Raw genomic sequence first — 21956 nt, forward strand, 5'->3', positions numbered from 1 at the left:
CTAAAGGATAATTTCAGAAAAAATTCACCAATAAAAAATTACACATAAATCCAGAGTTGAAAAATACGTGAGATATTTTTTAAATACGCCGTATTTTGCGTATTTTTGCTTAGAAATAAAATACGTCAAAAATACGTTAAAATACGTTTTTCTTGAAATTTCATTCAAAGATTAAAGTTATGTCATTCGTTTGCATTTTTTCAGACACATTTCTATTTAACTTCAACGCTTTAATGCTTTGGTATAGCACGTGCCCAGTACTCTGAAGTCATATGCGAGGTGAAAAACGACAGAGCTACGCGAGTTTTGATAAAATCGTAAATTTATATAAAGCAATAGTACTTATTACTTTATTGGAGCTATCAGTATCAATGGTACAATAACACTTATTACGTATTTTATTCAACGAAAATAAAATACGCCGTATTTAACGTATTTTTGATATTTTATAAAATACGTATTTTTCAACTCTGCATAAATCCCTTACTCCTTCGTAAATCTAACCAAGTATGGAATCGACCCTTTAAACAACGGCCTAGATTATGGGTTTTGAGGTACATCAACACAAAATTCTGAATTTAAGAAAAAATTCAGACGATTGTCTACAGACTAGTTTTTGAATTTTGTAATTTCGATATTCAGAAGTAAAGTTATGACCCGTCGAAAAATATTGATTTCATCATAAAATTTCAAACACGCCAATAATTCTGACACCCTGCTGTATATAACGAGAAATTAGACCAACGGTCATACATAATATCAGTGATCGAGACAGTTTTTCGCCAGCGGAGCATTTTAACTTTGTGTCTTGATTGACGACGTCAATCCTTCGCAGCTTTACCTGGGGATCCCAGGCTATTTGATGTTTAATTATGTTCATAAACAAATGAATAGAGATTCGGCGGAGTGACAGGCTGGGCGCGGCCCAGTAAATTTTGGGTCGATCAAAAGTTTGCAACTTTAACTTTGCGGATTCCTGTCGTCTGATTGGCTGAATTGTGTCACGTGCTGGCTGCTTGAAGATTTAACGGGTGATACTCGTAAAATATCTGTTCCATATATAGACCGTCGACGAGTCCAACTCGGCGCGCGTCCTGGTAGGTTGTAAATCTACAAAATGTGCCACGCGGGCAAATTACTTAATGTCGCACGCGAGGCCAATACAAGCCATTTGTTTAAATTAAACCACCTCTAGTAACACGGCCAGCCAGTAAGGTATTCTGGGTTCCAAGACGCGCGCCGAGTTGGACTCGTCGACGGTCTATCATCTATATTTGAAACAAATATTTTTACGAGTATTTTTATGAGTATCAATTCATGGCGCCGAGCTGCCATGAATTGAGATCGTCAATTAAGTAAATTGATTGTAGAGTGATTTTTGAGCACGTTCGTTCAATAACAAATAAACATTGCGCTATTTTTAATTAACGATGTCAATTTATCGCAGTTCGGCGAGGCACAGTACACAGTAGTGCATTTCGCCGATCTAGCGATGTTGCTGTGAGCTGTGATGTGTGAAAATGGAAAATAAACATGCCAATAAAAGCTGCGGCGGAATTTGACAAGCTGAGCGCCGCCCAGTAGTATAGAAAAAACGACCCCTAATATAATTTTGCATTGTGGCAATGCCCATTCTCCGAGCATCGTGGTGCTGAGAGACATTTAATTGGCAATCCAACTTGACAAATGTTACTCGTCTAAATTTCTTCGAAGTAGCGCGCGACGCTTTCTTCTCGATGGCACGTGCTACGAAGTGGCGCTCGCCGGGCCAGACAATTAACAATGGTCAACAATCCAACACGTCCGGTAATTCCAAATTGTACCTCCGCAATTTCAAATTTAATTGACCATGTCCAATGTCAATTCATCGCAGCTCGGCGCGGCACAGTAGCTGGTACATCATACATGGTAGCGCATCTCGCCGATCTAGCTGTGAGAAGCCTCATTGAGTGCGCGGCGCAGCACAGTAACGCATCACGCTACAACTCCGCAATTAACGGTGATATAATACTGATACATGAAAGTTAATAATCAACCAAAACGCGCGCCGAGTCCAACCCGACACTTGTTTTGATACTATACTAATATGTTATTAATCTACAATGCACAAATAATAATGCGAGTCGAAGGGATACAAAACTGGAAACTTTTTAAAAGACCGAATGTTAGCGGTGAAACTGAAAGACTGAAGATGAAAAACAAATTGTAGGTTTATAGCCTATCAAGACGCGCGCCGAGTTGGACTCGTTTAATAATTGGAACAAATAATAATATTTTACGAGTATTACCCGCGTTAAAAGATAAAGCTTTCACTTAATAGTAATACCAAATATTTATTGCCCAGGTAATATTGGTTTCTGGTGTTGGGTTTGCTTCTCTCATTGCTCATGTCTCAAAAGTAACTTATTTTACTTTTGTACTTTATTGCCACACGCATTTTCACTTTTCTTTCATGTTTCACACAACAAACAACAACAACATTTATTTTATTTGTGATATAGCTCACCAGTTTTCCCAATGCGCGGCGCGCGCGCTCTTTTCGAGCTTCTCGCATATATGATATACTACGAGAGAGTTACTGGGCGGCGCTTAGCCTGTCACTCCGACGAATCTCTATTCGGCATTCATTTGTTTATGAACATTTACTTTTAGCCTGGGGTTCCCAGGTAAACGTGAGAGGAGCAAACAATAGACTAGCAAGCTAGTTAAAACTTTACTTTCAGCAATACCTGTGACCTGAGCACTGAGGACCTCTTTGCTCTTCATGTCGGCTCTAAGTCTAACTAATTCGCTCGCCCAAAAATTTCACATGACTTTGGTTTTTATGGTTTTGCAGCCGTACAAAACGGTTTTACATAAACCCTAATCCCAACCCTAACCCTAACCATAACCCCGAAGCTATCCATAACCCTTACCACAACCCTAACCCTAACCCGAGCCCTAAACAATCGAATTCATGTTTTACTAGCCTGTCACGTGACCAAAACGGTTTTTTTGCCCATAACTCTCCAGGGAAGCATTTTTACCCTACGTCATGGGGGGTGATTCGGAATCAGCGTCCAAAAATAAACCGAATCAGATCAATTTCATACTCAAAGGGCCTTTTCACAAGAATTTTCTTAAAATTTGGGCGAGCGATTTAATAGGAGCGCTTCATGTCTCACCTCGCGATCCTCATTTCATTTAATGAAATTTGACCAAAACCCATAATCATGGGTAGAGTGTACCGCTGCCAGTGTCTCTCTTTTCCAAACAAAAGGAAATGATATTAATTTGAGGAACCGTCCGCTAATGCAAAATGATACCGAGAATGAAATCGGTCGCTCGCTTTTCCCATTCATTCACGGCTTACGAATTGTAATAAAATTTATTAAATGGGAAAAGCGAGCGACCGATTTCATTCTCGGTATCATTTTGCATTAGCGGACGGTTCCTCAAATTAATATCATTTCCTTTTGTTTGGAAAAGAGAGACACTGGCAGCGGTACACTCTACCCATGATTATGGGTTTTGGTCAAATATCATCTCTTTTTGATTATAATGTCAGGATAATTTACACAGTCGAAACTTCATTAACATAATTATAAATAAGGAGATAATTTCAACGATTTCGATATTCTGCCTTTGAAAAATTTTCCTTGTGTTTAGGTAGGTATATCTGTCGATAACCGACTGAATATGGCACTTTTTACTCATTTAGGTTGGCATTAAATTCATATATAATGCCATTTAAATATCGTGGAAAGCAGAATATATTCGAAATCACGAATGAGCAAAATTCTCACCTTTCGCACGTGCAAACTTTGAGCGGACGTTGCGTGCGCATACAATATTGAATCACCGTAAATTTTTGCATAGTGGTATTTAATATATAGTTTGATAAGCATGCAAAGTTTCAGAAGATTTCAAAAAGAACTTGGATCACAACGGGACTCCAAAGTTGATAAAAATCGTGAAAATAACAATTTTTAGTGATTTTAGCTATTTTAAATCAATTTGGGCGTGTCCCCACGTGTGCAACTTTTCGATTTTCAACTTTAAAACTAGCCTATAACACAATTTAGACCTTTAAGAAGCAAAATTGAGCTCCACAACCCAAGGGATGGCCCAACACCAGAGAATACTAATTCACAACTTTTGTGTTTTTATAAAATTATTCTTCAAAAAAGCACTAACTTCAATAGCAAATATCTTTATGAAGGAGCAAGGTAGGAAACTTTTCCGGTAGATTTTCGGAATGCTTGAACAATTATCTAAGATGAAAATGTCCTCAGATTTTGAATAAAATTACTTCTTAATGGTGTAAAATCGATTTGAAAAGTTGTTACTTTGTCAAAAATTAAGTTTTAAAAACACTTAATTTGATGACGTCATCAAGTGATGATGATGACGTTAAATTATTTTTCAATACAATGTAAACTAAAGCTTAAACGATTATCTTTAAAACCTGTGGTTCGAGATGACTGTATCGTTTATACTTTTGGATCTACGGACACTTAAATGTAGGCTACAATTGACTGCCAAAAGCGTCTATACATACATATATACATATATACATATATATACTTCACGACAATCTGTTGTAAAACAGAGGTTCCAGAAAACCCACTTGCCGATACTGCTGAAACATGAAATTTTGTTTACAATCGATTTGGACAAGGTCTAGACGCCCTGCAAAGTTTCAGATCTCTTACTCAATTTTAACATGGTTTTTAAGGCACCTGAATATGGCGATTTTGGGTTTTTTACCTAATTTCGTATAACATGCTGGCGCGTATTTTGCGCAAATTTCTTAAAAACCTTCATATAACTATTTCTTATTCCTGTCATCTTTAACATTGAATTAGAATGTTTTGAGCTTAAATATACCTGCTGAACTACTTTCGATGAGTCTTAATGCCTGGAAAACAAAAAAGGGGATATAATAGTATAGGGGGTAAATAGTATTGTGAATATAAGGGCGACGGTAATGCTTGCCAGCATTGTGATACCGTGGCGAAAGCCACGATGTGGCCGTGCACTTGTATTGGGCAGTGTGTAGGACATGGACTTGGAGACCTCAGGCTTTTGTGTCCACAATCATAAACACATATGACAGAATGACAGACTTAGTGCCACCCAGTAACCCTCAGCCTCAATGCTCAAGGGATCGTTTATATTAAAGTCACTATTGTGACGGTACACTAGAACTAGACAGAAACAAAATGTGAAGGGCCTGAACGGAACCCCTCGGTTTCAGTTCCTTGTTTAACACTGCCGTACAGCAAGGACATCCACCGGGTTCTCCAAGGATGGGCACATAGCTCACTCCACACTATGGTCTGTCAAATGTTGCTTATATACCAAGGATCTACACTCTACAGGCAATATTTCCTTGTCGGCAAGTACAAAGTACACATGTTGCTATTGTTGGTTTAATGCCATCAAATTCCACCTGCAAGTTGGTGCTCTTAGTAATAGTACAGAAACTATCGTGTGAAATATCTTCAGCGTCATCATATTGACCCGTTCCTCTGCTGTCTAATTCTAATACATGACGGTAACCCATTCTTCTGACCTTCGCTTATTTAATGCGATAGAGGCGAAACAGATGGGTGCATAGGACATTGCCGCATCAGGTCTATCATATTGTAAGAAGTAGTTCTTACTAATACTATACACTACAACTCCGATCTTAGCCCCAATTCATTTCACCATGACAAACGTCGGAGCCAAGTCAGTCACGCGGGCTTAACGCTACACTCAAATTTGTTATTGGAGCTTATACTCCAGAGAACCCTAGAAGATACCTATATTAATATAATGTTACTGGAGTTAGTGGATTTTGTGGAGTTAGTGGATTTAAGGATTTTCATACTATATAAAGCAGTGCATTTCACTTTAAGAAGTGTCCAGTCTTGTTTGAACGGAATTCATAATGTTTTATGATACGATTTGTACGCGTACCATATTATCATTAACTGGCCTTGTGCTGTATTACTTTAAGTTTACTGACGTTAGCAGTTAGCTTCTCAGATTACGTTGTGTCGGGAACAGAGTCTGACTCTGAGTAGTAAATGATTCCCGAAATAGCTTGACCATTAAAATTAAAAGGAAAAGTTAAGCTACGGCTCGGTTTCAAGTCGTAGGCGAGACTGGTAGTGGTAGGGGTGGTAGAGTTTATTATAGTTGACAAATCCAGCACTGTACAACCACTTACTTCAAAACTGAGATTCCATTTTCATCTTTCAGAAAAAAAAAAAGTTTCATTAAGTAACTGTTAGTATAGGTGATAGGACAACTATTCTCTTCCACACGAAATTAGCAGCTTTCATCAAAGTTTTTGCTTATTATCAGGAGATGTACTATTAGTAAAATTCAGATTTTTGATCCATGAAAACTGAAAAGGTTCTGGACGACTTTCTGCACAAAATTTTGGCCATGATAAATCAATACAATTGTTACCAGTATCTGTACATAGTGAATTAATAATAGCTTGACAAATAATTTTATACATTTCAAAAAGACCGTTACAGTTTCGCTGACAAATTTGCAAAGCTTGATATCATAATCAAATGTTTCAAAAGTGATCTTCAAAAATTAATTAATAACTAGCCATTCAACTACGAGAATGAACAGATAACAGCAAATCTACAATCGCATTTAGCGATGGGAAAGCACCTTCAACATGAAATAATTGCAACTTAGGTCATTGATCAACATTTAAATCACTAATTTGTCAAACTAGATCACATTCACAAGCTCTTTCATTAAAGGATATCAATATATGAGCGAACTGTGATAAAAAAACCATAATTCGTTTTAGTTGTAAAACAACTGAATCAAACAATCTTTTCCGAATTCTTTCCGCCAGCCAAATGATCGAGTATTAATTATGTATTACTTAACAAAACTTAAATCATGCTAGAAAATACAAAGGAGCCTCTTGAAGTTCCATAATAAACATTCCCGAAGTCGTTAAACTCATGACTCAGGGTCACCTTTTACAAAATGAATCAGCTCTTTCATCTTATCACATGAGTCAGAAGATAGAAAATCATATCGTTCCTAAGATAAATATCACCAGTGGTGGCGGCACGTTCGTTTTGACAGGCGAGTTTGAAAGCTCCGAATCGATTAGAAATATAAACAAACGTGCATCGCCCCGTTTCCAGTTGCAACATTTAGTGTCCCATACCAGGCCCGCTGATGGACAATTCAAGACATTAATCGACAGTAAAACGTGTACAAAATAGTTTACCCGCTATTGACAATCCACCTTTAAATCGTCTCAAGTAAATTATTGCAAGCTAATATTTAATCTTATCACAATCCTCATGCGGATAAAATCTATTTCTACCCACTCAAAGGATCGTCCCTACAGTTAATAGCCTGTAAAATCCGTTCCCTCATAACCGCCTCGCTACTGTACTGCGGTAGTTTTATCATGAACATGCATGTTTCGCTCCTGATCAGCCTGTCGTCTCGGCCCTCAGCCGGAGCTATCTTCATTGGATAGGGGGGAACGTGCGACGCTTCCGGGCCACTCTCCTAGGGGGGCAAAGTGGTGATTTGATTTGAAACTTTCATCAAATGATGAACGACAAAAGCATTCAAATGTATTGGAATCGTGGCGTGGAGTATGTTTAGGCTGCTAAAATGCTCAAGTGGTTGGGTTGTTAAAAGACATGAAAGTATTTTCGGCATTGAAGAGGTTTATAAAGCCGAACACCAGCGCTTCCAATACCAGTGCGCAAAACAATCAATTAAACTTAAAATGATAAGGAGAAGTAAAAACAAATATTTTAGCAGGCGCTTTAAAAGTACCTGACAAGGACAGGAGAAAGGTATTCTCTCCTGGTTACACGCGAACTTTATCAGTTTCCGGAGGTCCTCCTGCGACAGACTTTCTACCACGTTCCAGAAATACTCAATGTGTTTGTCACTCTGTGATATACCCACTTGGTAGATGGTGTGAAGTTTTATAAACCCAATGTCGATATTCTGCTGCCCACAAATTCTGAGCTGCAGATCGTCAGGTCCCATTAGTCGGAGCGGCTCGAGTGGTACGACAGCTTCCAGTCCGCACTGTATCAAGGGGATCATGTTCTCAGCGGAGAGCTCACAGTTTCTCAACTCCCTGGTACACTCTATGAACTGAGACAGGTTAGACCACGTGATTCTGGGACTACCAGCTCGTAGCTCAACATCTCTACCGTCTAGGGAAGAATAGCTGAACTTGTAGGGGCATCCCGGACAGCACTCCTCATTCGAAAAGTGGGTAGGACACATCTTTGAAACTAGCTCCTTGAATTCTGCTTCCGACGTTATGGAATTCAGTCCTTTCAAGAAATTGTAAGTAATAATGTCAGACTGTCGAAGATCAGTATCGAAGTCAATTTGTTCGCCCAATATTCTTGTCCAGAACGGTCTCAAACAGTCCACAGCGAACGGAACATCACTTCTCATTGCCACTCCGAGAAGATTCCCAAAGAAGAGAAGAAGAGCTTCGTCGTGGTAATCAATGTTCTTGGGAGCAAGGAGGAACTTGCCTTTGTTCTCACCAGCACTGGCGGACGGACACTCGATCAGGACAGGTAGACTAGAGCTCTGAAGCTCCTGAGCTACTAACCAGATAAAGTACCTGAAACTACCACTGGTTCCCGCTACGTTCTCTCCAGTCAGTTTCACATTGAAGGGGAATATGGGATCTCCTCCGGCCGCTAACTTGACACAAAGTTCAGTAGAGGGGGTGCGACTGAGCTGCTGTTTAGCCAACATTATGATAGTGTTGCCGATCTCCCTTTCCGTCTGATAAACGAACGTCAGAGGATCGAATATGATCTCCGGGGGTACACTGTCCCCTGATCTTCTGTCCGTGCTGTTTATCACAAAGTTAAGGTACCCCAGTTTCACGTCGTAGAACAGAAAGTTCCTGCCTCGGAGGAGCACGGAGCCGATGGAGTGAGGAGCCAGGTCGACAGTACTGAGGGATACAGCAGGGAGGAGATGTTTGGAGACAGATGTGTTGATGACTTGTAAGAAGGCAAACCTCAGTCTTAAGTACTCTATAGGTACATTAAACAAGGCCACCAACTCAGGGTCAGATCTATCTGATATCGTCATCAGGATCTCCTGGGGGAATATCCTGTTGGAGGAAACACCCCGGCTCCTGCACAGCCTGTTAACATATCTTACAATGGTCTTGTCAACCTCGGGGTGACAACACTTGTTGAGCTTGTTGAGGTAATCAGAGTCCACAGGATACAACAAGTTGTACTGGAGATCGTGTCCAGTAGCCAGGATACACCTCAAGAGGAGAACAGGACGGCTGGTGGCCAGGTCTGTGGCCCAGGTCAGGAACCCAGAGTTGGAGAGGTACAGTTCCTCTGATTCTGGGTTTGCTTTCTCGCCGTGTTCTTTGTAGATGGAGTTGATGGTGGAGAGCAGATCGTCCTCGTAGTGGGACGTGAAGGGACACAACATGTTCTCTTCTGATGTGTTGCTGTACGCAGCCTAGTGGGGGGAAGATGTTTATTACCTTGGGTTATCTTTTATCAGTCAATATCATTGACCCGTTGAAAGTTAGTAATTTAATCGACTTAAATCGGATATTAAAGTCGAGCCGAGATTTTAAGTTGAATGATAGTTTAATAAATGATAAACAGTCTGAGTCACAGGATCTAAATAGCTAACCTTGCTGAGGGGAGATTTGCCGGGACACGAGGAGAAGACATTAGCTAGCAGAGCTTCAGTAGCTGAGTTCAGATCACCTTCATGGGTGAGGAGTTTGTGAGTAGCATAAAGTTCCACAGCACTGGAGATCAGGGCAGAGTTGTCCGAACTGAAACACGTGATTGTTTTAAGGGGAGGGAACTGGCAAGATGATTCACTGTCCAATGTTAGGTGACCTTGAAAACAGCACGCTTATCAGGCATTGCGATCTATGGGTGCTTTATTGAGCCCAAAAAACATCTGGACACTTTATTTGATTATTTGGTAATAATGTGTTGTCCTTCAGTTAACATATAAGTACTATACCAGCCGAATAGCCTATGATGTATGATGCACTTTTAAATTGTTTCGACATTTGTTATTACGTTCAAGATCCTTACACAAAAGATGTGCAAAACATCTTCTTCTCTGTTATAAATGAAAACACAGACCAAATGCAAAACGCAATAGTTTCACGGTTGTCTGGAAGATCGATAAAAATTAGGTTAGCGAATTGCTAAGAAAAAAGGAAGTAAATTGTAGTTTGCCTATCCATTTGCTATTATATTATACGGTTTCTATAATAATAATTTTATGTACGCGATACCTGATCAGAATTGGTTATTAACGTAGCGTATAAAGTTTGTTAGTAATAATTTATCCTTTTTATCGTCTTATGTTTGTATCAGCAAATTTTCTAATCCTTAGACCTGCTCCTATCACCTGATTACATTCAAAATATTATGTACGATAAGCATTGTAAAATTTACTGTACTAATCTTTAGGTTCAAGTTCACTAAGATTGATAGATGAGCGAGGAGGATAGCGGTAATCACTCTGAAACCTCTGGTCCATTCATAGCTTACTTCTTGAAAAAGCTTGGCTGTGACATTGACCTATACGATGAAGATCCAATTCTATCCCCGGTTGACATAGATAGGTATCGGAGTACAATAGCAAGCGGCCTGTATGTGTTCTACATGAAATCAAGCACAGGCATAGGTGCAGATTTCGTTTTGAGGTGAACTTTTAAGTTCCCGAGAAATTTTCTTAAGTTTGCTTTTTTTTCCTCCTCGGGCACATTCCTAACCTACGGGCCAGGTAAACCTAAACTACATATTGACCGTTATGTACGTCGGTATCTGTTGAGGAGCCAAATCATCTGAAAAGCCCTAAACCTAAAATTTTGCGAAATATGGTGTTTTAGGCTAAATTAAAAGTTTAATGAATTTACAAAAATGTATGGTTTGGCATAATCATTGCCTACAATCCTGACCTGAGTAATTTACCCCTTTGAGACTTTATTTTGGGTTGAAAATTGAGTTTATCGAGAGGAAGTGAAAAATCTCTGGTTCAAATTTGGATTTGAAGCCATGTTTAAATTTCTGTTGAAGTCAATTTTTTGCGCAAAAAGCGTTCGATTTTAGGGGAAAAAATGTATGTTTGCTTTTTATGGTGCCGACGGCACCTGAAATCGACGAAATCTGCAGGGGTGAGCACAGGATCGTCAAAACGTTACCCAATATACGTGGGCGTTACTGGTAGATCATTCTACCAGCGATTTTATGAGCATGCCACTAAAGATACAGGTCAGATAATGAAGGTACTGGATGGAAAATTTCCTAAAAATGTGGAAGGCTTTGAGCTCTATATCTGGACCTTGAAGACCACTTTCATTATCGCGAAATACCTGGAATCCGTTCTTTTAGAGGTCTGGGACTTCCCTCTCAACAAAAGTGAGAATGGAACGGAGAGAATCGACTTGGACACCTCCACTCAGCGTCCTCCAGAGGACGACAAAGCTGATTTTAATATTTCCTGGCAGAACTATTTTAAAGAAATCAAATCGATTAATACTGATTATGAAGATTAAATGGTGTTAGTTATGCCGCAAAAAAATGTTAATTAATGATGGATTTGGAATGAATTTATAACAACTCACTTTCACTGTTTAGATTTTAGAATGGTGTTTCTTTGAGTATACCTTATCACTATCAACGGCTACCGGACAACTGAACCCAATTTGGACTTTTCCTAGACAGGGTAGCTTGGGAAATTAATTATAAACCCAATCAGACTACCTAATTTACTTTGAAACGACAACTGAACCCAATCGTCACTAGAAATCTCTAACAGTTTAACAGGTTTCCAAATACCGTTCTAGTTTAGCTGCTGCCTGGTTTCTAGCGCTATAATTTCGGTCTGTTGAGGTTGGTGCTTCGGAGTTGTTGGCAGATCCGGACTTATCTGCTCGTGATCGTTGGAAAATTCTCGCGAGGGATTCTAGTTTAGGTAGTACCACGTTGATTTCGGATGGGCATGTAGTCGTAGATAAGCTCCTAAGTTGAGCTCCTCTTTGTCCGCTGATGTACTTGCTGAAGACAACCATGATTCGATACTGTGACCACCATCTCTCTTCCTTATGTATTGATCCGATCTGTATAACAAGCGTACTAATAGATGACAAGGCCTTGCAAGGTCTCAGGTGCCTTTCGATCGCGAGATCTGATCTAACAAGCTTAAGTGTTCACGAAGCGTGCCGAAAAGGATACGATCCACTGCTCCTCAAGCATCGAGATCCGACCCAGGGCTCGAGATCTGAACCATGGCAGGCCCTCCCAAAGCATCAGGAGTCACGAGATCTGAGTCAAGTAACCTGAGCCAAGTATCCAGCGTGCTAATGGTGAGTTCCATCAGCTTTGGAAGACATGAAACAGTGGAACTATAAGAACGCCCGTCAAGATCCGTATCTACAAGGTTAACTTTCAAAGCTAGACGGACACGTTGTCAGAATGCCATAGACACAGTTTCCCAATTTTTCACTGGATTAGAAACCAAACTATGGGAAGAGACTGAGAGGACGACTCCGTAAAGGCTGGATGGCCTGTGTTCTCGAGGATGCGGCTGACAGGTGTCGATAACATCAGCAGAGACGCAGTAAAACAGTTAGCTCTAAAACGAGTGGAACACCGTAGAAGAGATGTGTGTGATATGATGCAGGCCACTCCAACGACTAGGAGGAGACCTCTTCAATCTTCATGTAGCATGTATGTATTAATATTTTACCGGGGTAAGCACAGGGCTCCAATGCTCTAAATTACAGTGGTCATAATCTATCCTATAGTGATAATGACCACAGTCCCCTGCGAAGAAGGAGATCCTGAAAATCCGATCGTTGGGTTCAGTTGTCGTATTTCCTTGGGTTCAGTTGTCGTATTTCCAATTTGGATGCAGTTGTGATATGACCTGGGTTCAGTTGTCGTTTTGGGATTTAAGCTGATTGGTCACCCAATTAAGCTGATTGGGTGCCTGTTAACTGCGTGGGAACTAGGTTCAATTGGGTTCAGTTGTCTGCCACCCCTATCAACCAAAAATAAATTAGGGTCGAACCAATTAGGGCCAATGAGGTACATAGTAACAAGGATAGTAAAATCAACAAAGAATGGTTGAAACTCCGACTTTAAATAGTCGATCTTCGGCAACTCAGATTTGACGAGGAGCGTTTTAAAACAAGACGTTTGCACGAGTGAGAGTACTATTACTACTACTAGGCCGGAACTAAGTCCAATCTACGCCAGATAACCCCCTCCATATATCCCTGTCCCACATCAGGGTTCATAGTTCCTCTTAAAATTTGTTCCAACTTCCTTCAGTAACATAAACAAATACCTTTGTCTCGGTCGGCCTTGCTGTGCTCTACCATGCAAAGGTTTCCATAAGATCACTGAATCACTGGCCAAAAGGTGCTGTATTACGTCCCTCAAAACATCTGGAAACTTCATCAGACCATCCAGTTACTTCTATTGTTTATAATTGCTGTAATTAACAACAAAAATAATTACCATGCCATAAATTGAGGTGCACTGCCAAAGTATTTTGACAGATGCTCCAATGTCCAGAAATTTACAAAAGGAGTTAAAATTTTACAGCGACTAGTCCCATATTCCCCCTCGACTATAAATAAAGAACACATCTAAATTCAATACAAATTTTACAGTTGTCAACAAGTTTGGAGTTTATCAGAGCTATAAAATGCAGTTTTGTTGGCTAGTTGTTCTGATCGCTTTGGCAGGAGCTGACATTACAATATTGAACGGAGAAGAAGAGAACGGTCCGGCACCCTGTGCTAAAGTATGCTCTGGAACTACTGGTACATACATATTAACGTCTTTTGGCCTATTTTCAACTCCTAAACCTTTAAAATAACTTTGATTTATATTCACTTTGTTATCACAACTCAACCCTTATCAGTCTTATAAACTTAACCTGTTCCTCTAACTGATATTAATATGGCTTCATGCCATACCATTACACACCAATTAAAGCACCCACCAAGTTCCGACTAATGAAGCTGTATATTTCCAGGGAGAACGACTACTCAGTGGGTTAAAACACCATTTGATCTGGGAGGAATGTACACGGATGTAGATATCTCCAGGTGTGGGTTCGTCAGAATCCCCTCTGTGACTACATCTCTGGAGGGAATCGGAGATCAATGGAGAGTAGTCGGGATAACTTCTGTATACAGCACTACCCTGACAGATTTCAGGGTTTTTGTTATGCCTCAACATGGCCACATAGATGAACAGCATGCTCGACAGGGACAGTGGAATGTGGATTGGATTGCAGTTGGTTTCATATGCTAATTAGATACAACTTTTGTTTTGACCGATGGTTTGAATTTTGTAAATTGACCAACCGATCCAGTAGTTTATCTCGATGTAAATAACATTTTAGGCCTGTAAATACAAGTGTTGTACCCAAAAAAAGTCACTAATTTTACGGTTGTCTTTGATTTTGGAGTCTTTAGGAGCTATAAAATGCAGTATTTTTGTCTAGTTGTTCTGTTCACTTTGACAGGAGCTGACATTACAATATTGAACGGATAAGAACAGAACGGTCCGGCACCCTGTGCTAAAGTATGCTCTGGAACTACTGGTATGTCACGAATTTTGGATATCTTTTTCTGACATTTTATCTCATGACGCGACGTGTTTGAGAGGGATAGTGGTGGTTGGTAAGTTTATAGTCAACCAGTAACCACGAATAACATAACTGGTAACTGGTAGGCCACCTTGACATAAGAAGACTTAAATACCACTTATGTCATGTTACTGCGTTGTGCTGCAAAAGGTTCATGGATGCTTATGATTACATCCCTAAAAGTCAGAACATCTGGACACTTCATCAGTTCATCCAGTTACTTCTATTGTTTATTGCTGTAACCAACAACACAAATATTTACCAGACCATAAACTGAGGTGCACTGTCACACTATTTTGACAGATGTTCTTATGTCTAGAAATTTACAAAACGAGTTAAAAGTTTACAGCGACTAGTCCCAACTATAAATAACGAACAGTAACCAAAATTCAATAATAATTTTACGCTTGTCTACGAGTTAGGAGTTTATCAGAGCTAGAAAATGGAGTTTTGTTGGCTAGTTGTTCTGTTCGCTTTGGCTGGAGCTGAAATTACAATATTGAACGGAGAAGAAGAGAACGGTCCGGCACCCTGTGCTAAAGTATGCTCTGGAACTACTGGTAGGTCACCACTCAAATTTTGGGCCAGTTTCTGAAATCCTACGAGATTTATGTTCACAAATTTTAAACTTACCATAACTCAACCCTTATCAGTTTTTCAGAAATTTAGATTCTCATCAAATATTAGTTCAAGCAAACGTTGCTAAATAAGATAGCTAGGTATTCTCACGACAGTAGGATCAACATCCACTCCGATTCCTAAAGTAATAACCCCCAGGGAGGAGAGCTACGAACTGGATTAATACCCCGTATGAGCTGGACGGTATGTATACGGACGTAGATATCTCAGGATGTGGATTCAGCAGAACCCCCTCCATAACCACCTCTCTTGAGGGTACAGGGAATCATTGGAAAACTGTGGGGATAACTTCTATATACAACACATCCCTCTCCGGATTTAGAGTGTTTGTAATTACTCAGAGTAAGGACCAGGATGCTAACTTTGCTCGACAAAAACAGTGGAATGTGGATTGGATTGCAGTTGGTTTCATATGCTAATTCAATGAAACTTTGTGTAAAATTTTGCAAATCGAAAAAACCAATCTTGCAGTTTATCTCGATTTAAATAACCAAAAAGCAAACCGTGACAATAATTGTAGTAAAGTGTGGGTGTTTGAGAGGTAATACCTGCAGAGTAAGTCAGGACCGAGAGTAACGACACAGTACGCTCTATTGTTATCTGCGTTACTTCCGCTCACATCACCCTTCAGGAACTTGTTCTCCTGCAGTACTTCTACCACCTGGTTGGAAACAGGGTTAGAATAGAGACCAGAGTTGACTTGTCACAGTTACTAAATCCAATCTACCTGGAATACCAGGCATATTTAATGTAAATACATACCACGCATATCCTAACCCATTTCTTTGAAACGGAGGTAAATTTAGCGCGTAGTTACTAAAATGTCAGACAAATTCGCACCAATAACCTAAATAGCCTTTCAATTTCAAATCTCAAACTATTAAATTAAATTGAATAATTTGAGATTTCCTTTACATTTTATATTTATCCATGTGCGTGCCCCACGGGGATGAATTTCTTATTACCATTGATATTATATATATTTTTTGAGTAAACATTGGCTGGTACCACGGGCCAGTCCCCAACAAAAAAAAAACAAAAAAAAATTTAAATAGCCTTTGAGCACAAACCTCCTTGATCTTCTCAAAACAGTTGAGTTGAAGAACAGCAACTCCTTTACAGAGCTGTTCGTCTTTAGAGGAGGGTGGTAGAGGGAAATGGTGAGAGGGTACGAATATCTCCCCTTCAACTACCCCACCGTAGGGGCAACACAGCCTGTTTATTGTTGTCTCTACTCGCTCTGTCACCATTTGATAGTCAGTTTTAATATATTTCGCCATGCGCCAGCGGCCAGATCATTCATCATACCACATCAAATCTCTTTTTTACCGGCCAACGCTGGCAATCCATGTAGCGTGGCTACTGGTTAAATTATTCTAAATTTGACAAATAAAGAAATATTACATTGCGTTGACAGAAAATAGCTAGGCATGTGCCGTAAATTTACCTCTGCTGTAGAAGGTAGGTAGCCCACATATCACGATGAGCCGCGCAGTAGGAGTGCACGTGGCGAGAGATTCTCTCAGCTGGCATAGCGACTGTTTTACACCTTCATTCCCACGGGGGTGTTTATCAACTAGGTTACGGAGGATGAGATTGCACGTGAGCGCCATCTCAAACCAGGGTTGGACTTGTCCTGGTTCAGAGTCTGGGTCTGGTGGTGACTTGGTGCTGTCTCTCCCTGGAAGGGTGGTTGTATCAATAGCTATCTGCATCATGGGATATTACTTTATACTAAATCATTCTTTTCAAGGAACACAAACTTCTTAAAATGTTCATCAATGAAATTCGGTGTGTCTTGATTTGTATTTGTTTATAAAAAGTAAAACAGAAGTATCTTGGGTAATAACACTGGAAAACTCTGTTTCAATAAATGTTCCACGACAAACAAATGGTCTCTGGTCCTCACCACGTTGTTTAACCCGGAGTTTTCTCCGCTTAGTCAACCCGGCCCTGTCTCCGCCGGATTTAGATCTCTTAACCAGAGGAGAACTCTTAGTTTCCTCCGCCTCCTTGCTCTCCTCATCGGCTCCTTGCTCCGATTTAGGGGATGTCAGCGGTTCAGCGACAATCTCTCGCAGGGCAAATACCAACTCCACTAGTCCTGGAGAAGAGACAGTGTTTGGTTTAGAATTTGTTTCTTTAACATTTTAAATCGAGCTACTTATCTAAATAGCGGTTTAAGACATGAATCTTGAGAATATTGATATGCAAGAATATTGTGAGTTTTGTGACTAACCACTACTATGCATGTTTATGAAAGTATAATGCTAGAAACACCACAGATTTAAACAGATCATTCGTCACTTTATCCTCAGTTATCATTGTATAATGTTATTATTAACCCTGGAAGTAGGTAGAAACTCTGAGGTCCTTGAGAGAACTGACTTCTTTCTTCTTACTGACTCCATTAGCTTTAAGCTCGTGGGAGAAGAGTGAGAGTAGTTCAGATAGGAAGGGTTTGAGTTTAGTGTTAGGGAACACAAGAGCAGGAGTGTTGGTAGGGATGAGACGGATCAGTTCTGCAAGACAATGGAACAGCAACTCCTGGAATAGTGGGACCATACATTTATAAACTTTAAGATGTTCCTGTGAGGTAATTTAAAGAACGTGTAAAAGTGTAAAGGCGAGAAACGCTGAGTTCATGAATTATTGAACGGGGCATTGGATGTTGTATAATATAGAGCGTTTAATACCACACTGTACCTTGATGGGAGGCACAAGATCGACACGTAACAGCACTTTGCACATTGCTTCAGCACAGTACAGTAGGATAGATGTAGGACACTGGTCTGTGTTGGCCACTTCTATCAGAGTCTCAATGTAGGACATAGCTAGACAGAACTCTGCAGGGACGCTGTGTAGGTGGACCTGAGCAAATTGTAGTTAGTAATTAAAATATAAGCAGGAGATTATAACTTAATGATAATCAATTATAATTAACATAATATTAATTGGATAAGTAATTGAATTTAATTGACAATTGCCACAATACATAATATTGTTTACAGAATGAGAGTTGTCTAGTGAACTAACCTGTACTGGTGGAGAAGGAGTACTGGAAATAGTTCTGACATGGACCCTATCAAAGGGTATCATAACAGTAGGGAACCTGGCGATACTCTGAACTGAGACGGCAGCTGGTTCTTGGTAGGCGGTACTGTATGTGGTACTGTTATAGGGGTAGTGTACCACTTCTTGTCGGAGCGGCTGACCGTCCCTAGCTAAACCTTGTATACCGTTATGTGCAAACACTCTGCAGAAAAATGGGGGATGAGTTACAGGTTGGATTATGTGGTCAGGTCGTGATTATAAAATTAATTTCCTTTCTTCAATCGTTCTAACCACGTATACGACTTTATGCAGGTTTTAGTTTAACACGTACGTTGTGCTGTAATTTGATATCGTAGAAGAGAAATGACGCAGTAAGTGTTGAAATGACAAATTAACCTGATCCATGGACACTTGGGGTAGTTGTCACTGCTCTTCTCATCAAGAGACGTTATCCTGCAGGAAACGTATATGTACGCCGCGTTAGTGAAATTAACGTCGTAGCTCGCCTTCATGTCTGTTAATCTGACTGTATCCATCGTAAACTTGTTCGGAGAATCCTATGAGTAGAAAATGTTAGGTTTCGTTTAATTTTAGCTGTAAAATTTCAAACACAAGGAAATATTTTTAAAGCTAGGTACTGTACTGTTCTAAACGTATAAACGATTGAACAATTCAAAATAGCAACTTAGTTCTGACGCCTCAATTAAGGAGGACGTCAGCGTTCCCGTTGCAAACACCAAATGTCGTCCTTTCTATCCACACGGGCTGTTTACTGCTTGGGTGGACGCTAAGGTACGTACAGGTCTTAAAACAAAAAATTGAAAAAGATATGAGAATATATATATTATACTCCATGACGCATACACGAAGACACTACCATAGTAACTAAAACATCAACGCCAAGATGTAAAATAATATCACCATACTATACACTCTATACGCTGTAAACGCTGTTATTCACTCATCACTGTCAATAGCAAGGTGATGCTTACGTTAAGAACTTTGCAGAATCTGGCAGTAAGCGACATCAAGGAGCACTCCTCGGTCACAGAATTACTGATCATCTTATGTAAAGCGTCCTTTAGTCTACTGCTATTGCTGTAGAAAAGTCTGGAAGGAATGAGACTGTTGTAATCGAGGACTTGTCGAGACCCTCTGGAGCATGACTCGGTTAGAGGCGGGACGGTGCCGTTTGGTTGAGGACCTCTGAGGAGCTCTTTGGAAAGCATATTAACGTATTCCGTGTTAGGGGGCTCGAGATTGTCTGAGGTCTGAAAGAGAAGAATCAGTGGTTAAAGTCAAATTATTTTAAAAATACATGAACATTTAATGACTTTAATCTTGTGAAGTCACCAATAATGAACAAAAAGGCACAAAATAGGAAACGTGACAACAAATTGCTGACAAACAAGACTCACAAATCCAGAGAGAGGAAGGCTGATGGAGGAGGAACTACAAGACTCCTGATCGTCAGTTGGGGAGGTGGTGTGACTGGTGGCCCGGGAGCTCAGCTGTCGAGGCAGTCTAAAGAAAGGTCGCGGGTTCTCCACCAGAGCCAGCAGAGCCGACCGACAGTACAGGTTTGCTAGAATGTTCTCGTGGTACAACATTTGCCTGATGGAGGTGCGTTTTGTAACAATTGTAGTGAAGTGTTTACTATAATTTTCACTACAATTCGTTAATTTATCTGCCAAATATGTGGATTACAGTATAAGAGTAGAAAAATGTTTTGAAAGACAGGTGATTTCAAGAGTGTAAAGTCAGCACAAATTTATTAATTGTTATCTGTCCCTACTGTTCGATAAGATTGAGTTTACAAAGTCTAGGATCGCATTTATCAGGTCCAGTAAAGTCGGATGAACTGTCAGTCACACTAATGGATCCATTGGACACTTGTCTGGAAACATTGGAACTCGAAGAAGTTGTTCGAGTATCGAGATTGAAGAAATTATACATCGAGGAGGACGAGCTCGACGAGCTGGCCCTTCTGGACTCTTCTTCCCCGGACTCCAGAATCATCAAATTTTCTGGAGGGTATTCGGAACTTGGGATCAGATTTGGGGTTGGATCGAGGAGTCCTGCTAGAAAGTGAACTGAAGGTGACCCCTCATCCAGCAACAAGCGAGTGTTCCTATTCCTGGTTCTCATGCCCCTCCCCCGGCCACCTGCACCTCGAGGGGGAGGGCCCAGGGTGGGTGTTGTCGTGGGTGTTGTCGTGGTTGTTGTTGTGGTTGTTAAGGGACTGTATTTATTTCTTGTAGTCGGTATGTTAAATCTGGAGTTTGTTTGTCGTTGTCGTCTCTTGTTCCTGCTACTAAAAATTCATCATCAGATTTCCGAATGTCAAATACGTGTTCGTAGTCAGATAAATGTAAAATACCTTATCACATGAAATTTAAACCTCACTTATATCGTCCGATAGTAAATTTATGCCAATTTTATTTGCACTATTTTTCCCATTTTCTTATAGAAGGAAGTGCGATTTGATGTCTATTTTTAACATAGAATTTGGACCAGTATGTGGATTGGTGAAAAGCAGTAGAACGAATCCAAGTCCAAAGAAATATTGGAGGATTTGAAAGGATTGCTCGAAAGATTACACTAGTCAGGAAGTGATGATCAACTGGAAGCGGAAGGCACTGACATAGTGATGTTAGAAGATGAGTGATCGATTTAATAAGACCTATCATCGCTATGTTTCATTTTCAACTTGAATTCAGTTAAAATGTGTTATACAGTGGATATGTTTAAAATTGGTTTAAAGACATGCTTATTCATTTTGTCAAAATATGATTCGGAGAAGCTTTATTCTTATAAAACTGGTAGTTTTTTTCTTGGTCTTACAGCTTCATTGAATCTTATTATTTAATTGTGTTCTTTATATATAGTAAATTACATTCATCGTATCGTATGATGCAAAATATACGGCCGTAAATCTAAGTATGCGAACTTTATAAGCACATTAAATATGCGTCACTTAATGTTTGCTCAATTAATTTGTGTGATTTTGACGAAACTCGCACAATTAAGTGTCGCAAAAATTTCATGTAATAAAGTATGTTGATTCATAGTCGAATTATAATTTAATTTGGCGGCAATAAAAAAGGACTTCTCTACGAACAGTATTGAGAGTTTTATAAGTGTTCCACAGGTTGCAGTTACCAACCTGTGCACGCAGTTACCAACCTGTGCACGCAGTTACCAACCTGTGCACGACGCAGTCCTTGACGTCCACATTGCACGTGCTAGCAGCGCTCATCTGATGGTGTATGGGTCGCTCCAACACAGCTAGAGGGTACCAGTACCTTACCAGAATACCTTCCTGTCTCAGGTAGGTCTCCACTTGCACCAACTCGTTAGACTGAGGGGTAATGAGGGGTTAGAGCTGGAGGGCCTTCAGGGGCAGGGGAAATTGAGGGGTTAAAGTAGATAATCATATCATACCGGTGTGGTGTATGATTTGATTTTTTTTGTGTCAGAATATGTATCGTTAACAATCCACAGTTAATAATATAATCACTGTCGACTCAACATCAGCTAACGCTCATCATAACTGTTATAAACAATCCACAGCAATAATAAAGGCC

General features: G+C 40.0%; 1 protein-coding gene across 4 annotated transcripts in view; it reads right to left on the reverse strand.

The window, feature by feature from the left end:
- Window positions 1-6451: 6451 nt before the first annotated feature.
- LOC134812021 (probable E3 ubiquitin-protein ligase HECTD4) overlaps window positions 6452-21956 on the reverse strand; it is an 86174-nt gene continuing 70669 nt past the window's right edge. For all 4 annotated transcript variants that reach the window (XM_063819197.1, XM_063819196.1, XM_063819199.1 and 1 more), the window contains exons 40-53: window positions 21576-21730; window positions 19788-19983; window positions 19362-19640; window positions 18766-18926; window positions 18352-18571; window positions 18022-18186; window positions 17661-17862; window positions 17225-17419; window positions 16763-16996; window positions 16386-16555; window positions 15864-15976; window positions 9676-9823; window positions 7807-9495; window positions 6452-7530 (exon numbers count right to left, since the gene is read on the reverse strand). In XM_063819197.1, coding sequence (XP_063675267.1) covers window positions 7336-7530; window positions 7807-9495; window positions 9676-9823; window positions 15864-15976; window positions 16386-16555; window positions 16763-16996; window positions 17225-17419; window positions 17661-17862; window positions 18022-18186; window positions 18352-18571; window positions 18766-18926; window positions 19362-19640; window positions 19788-19983; window positions 21576-21730 — 4122 coding nt within the window. In that variant the 3' untranslated portion in view covers window positions 6452-7335. The remainder of the gene's footprint in view (window positions 7531-7806; window positions 9496-9675; window positions 9824-15863; window positions 15977-16385; window positions 16556-16762; window positions 16997-17224; window positions 17420-17660; window positions 17863-18021; window positions 18187-18351; window positions 18572-18765; window positions 18927-19361; window positions 19641-19787; window positions 19984-21575; window positions 21731-21956) is intronic.

Source organism: Bolinopsis microptera, chromosome 2, assembly GCF_026151205.1.
Source record: "Bolinopsis microptera isolate Bmic1 chromosome 2, MBARI_Bmic_1.0, whole genome shotgun sequence".
Taxonomy (NCBI): domain Eukaryota; kingdom Metazoa; phylum Ctenophora; class Tentaculata; order Lobata; family Bolinopsidae; genus Bolinopsis; species Bolinopsis microptera.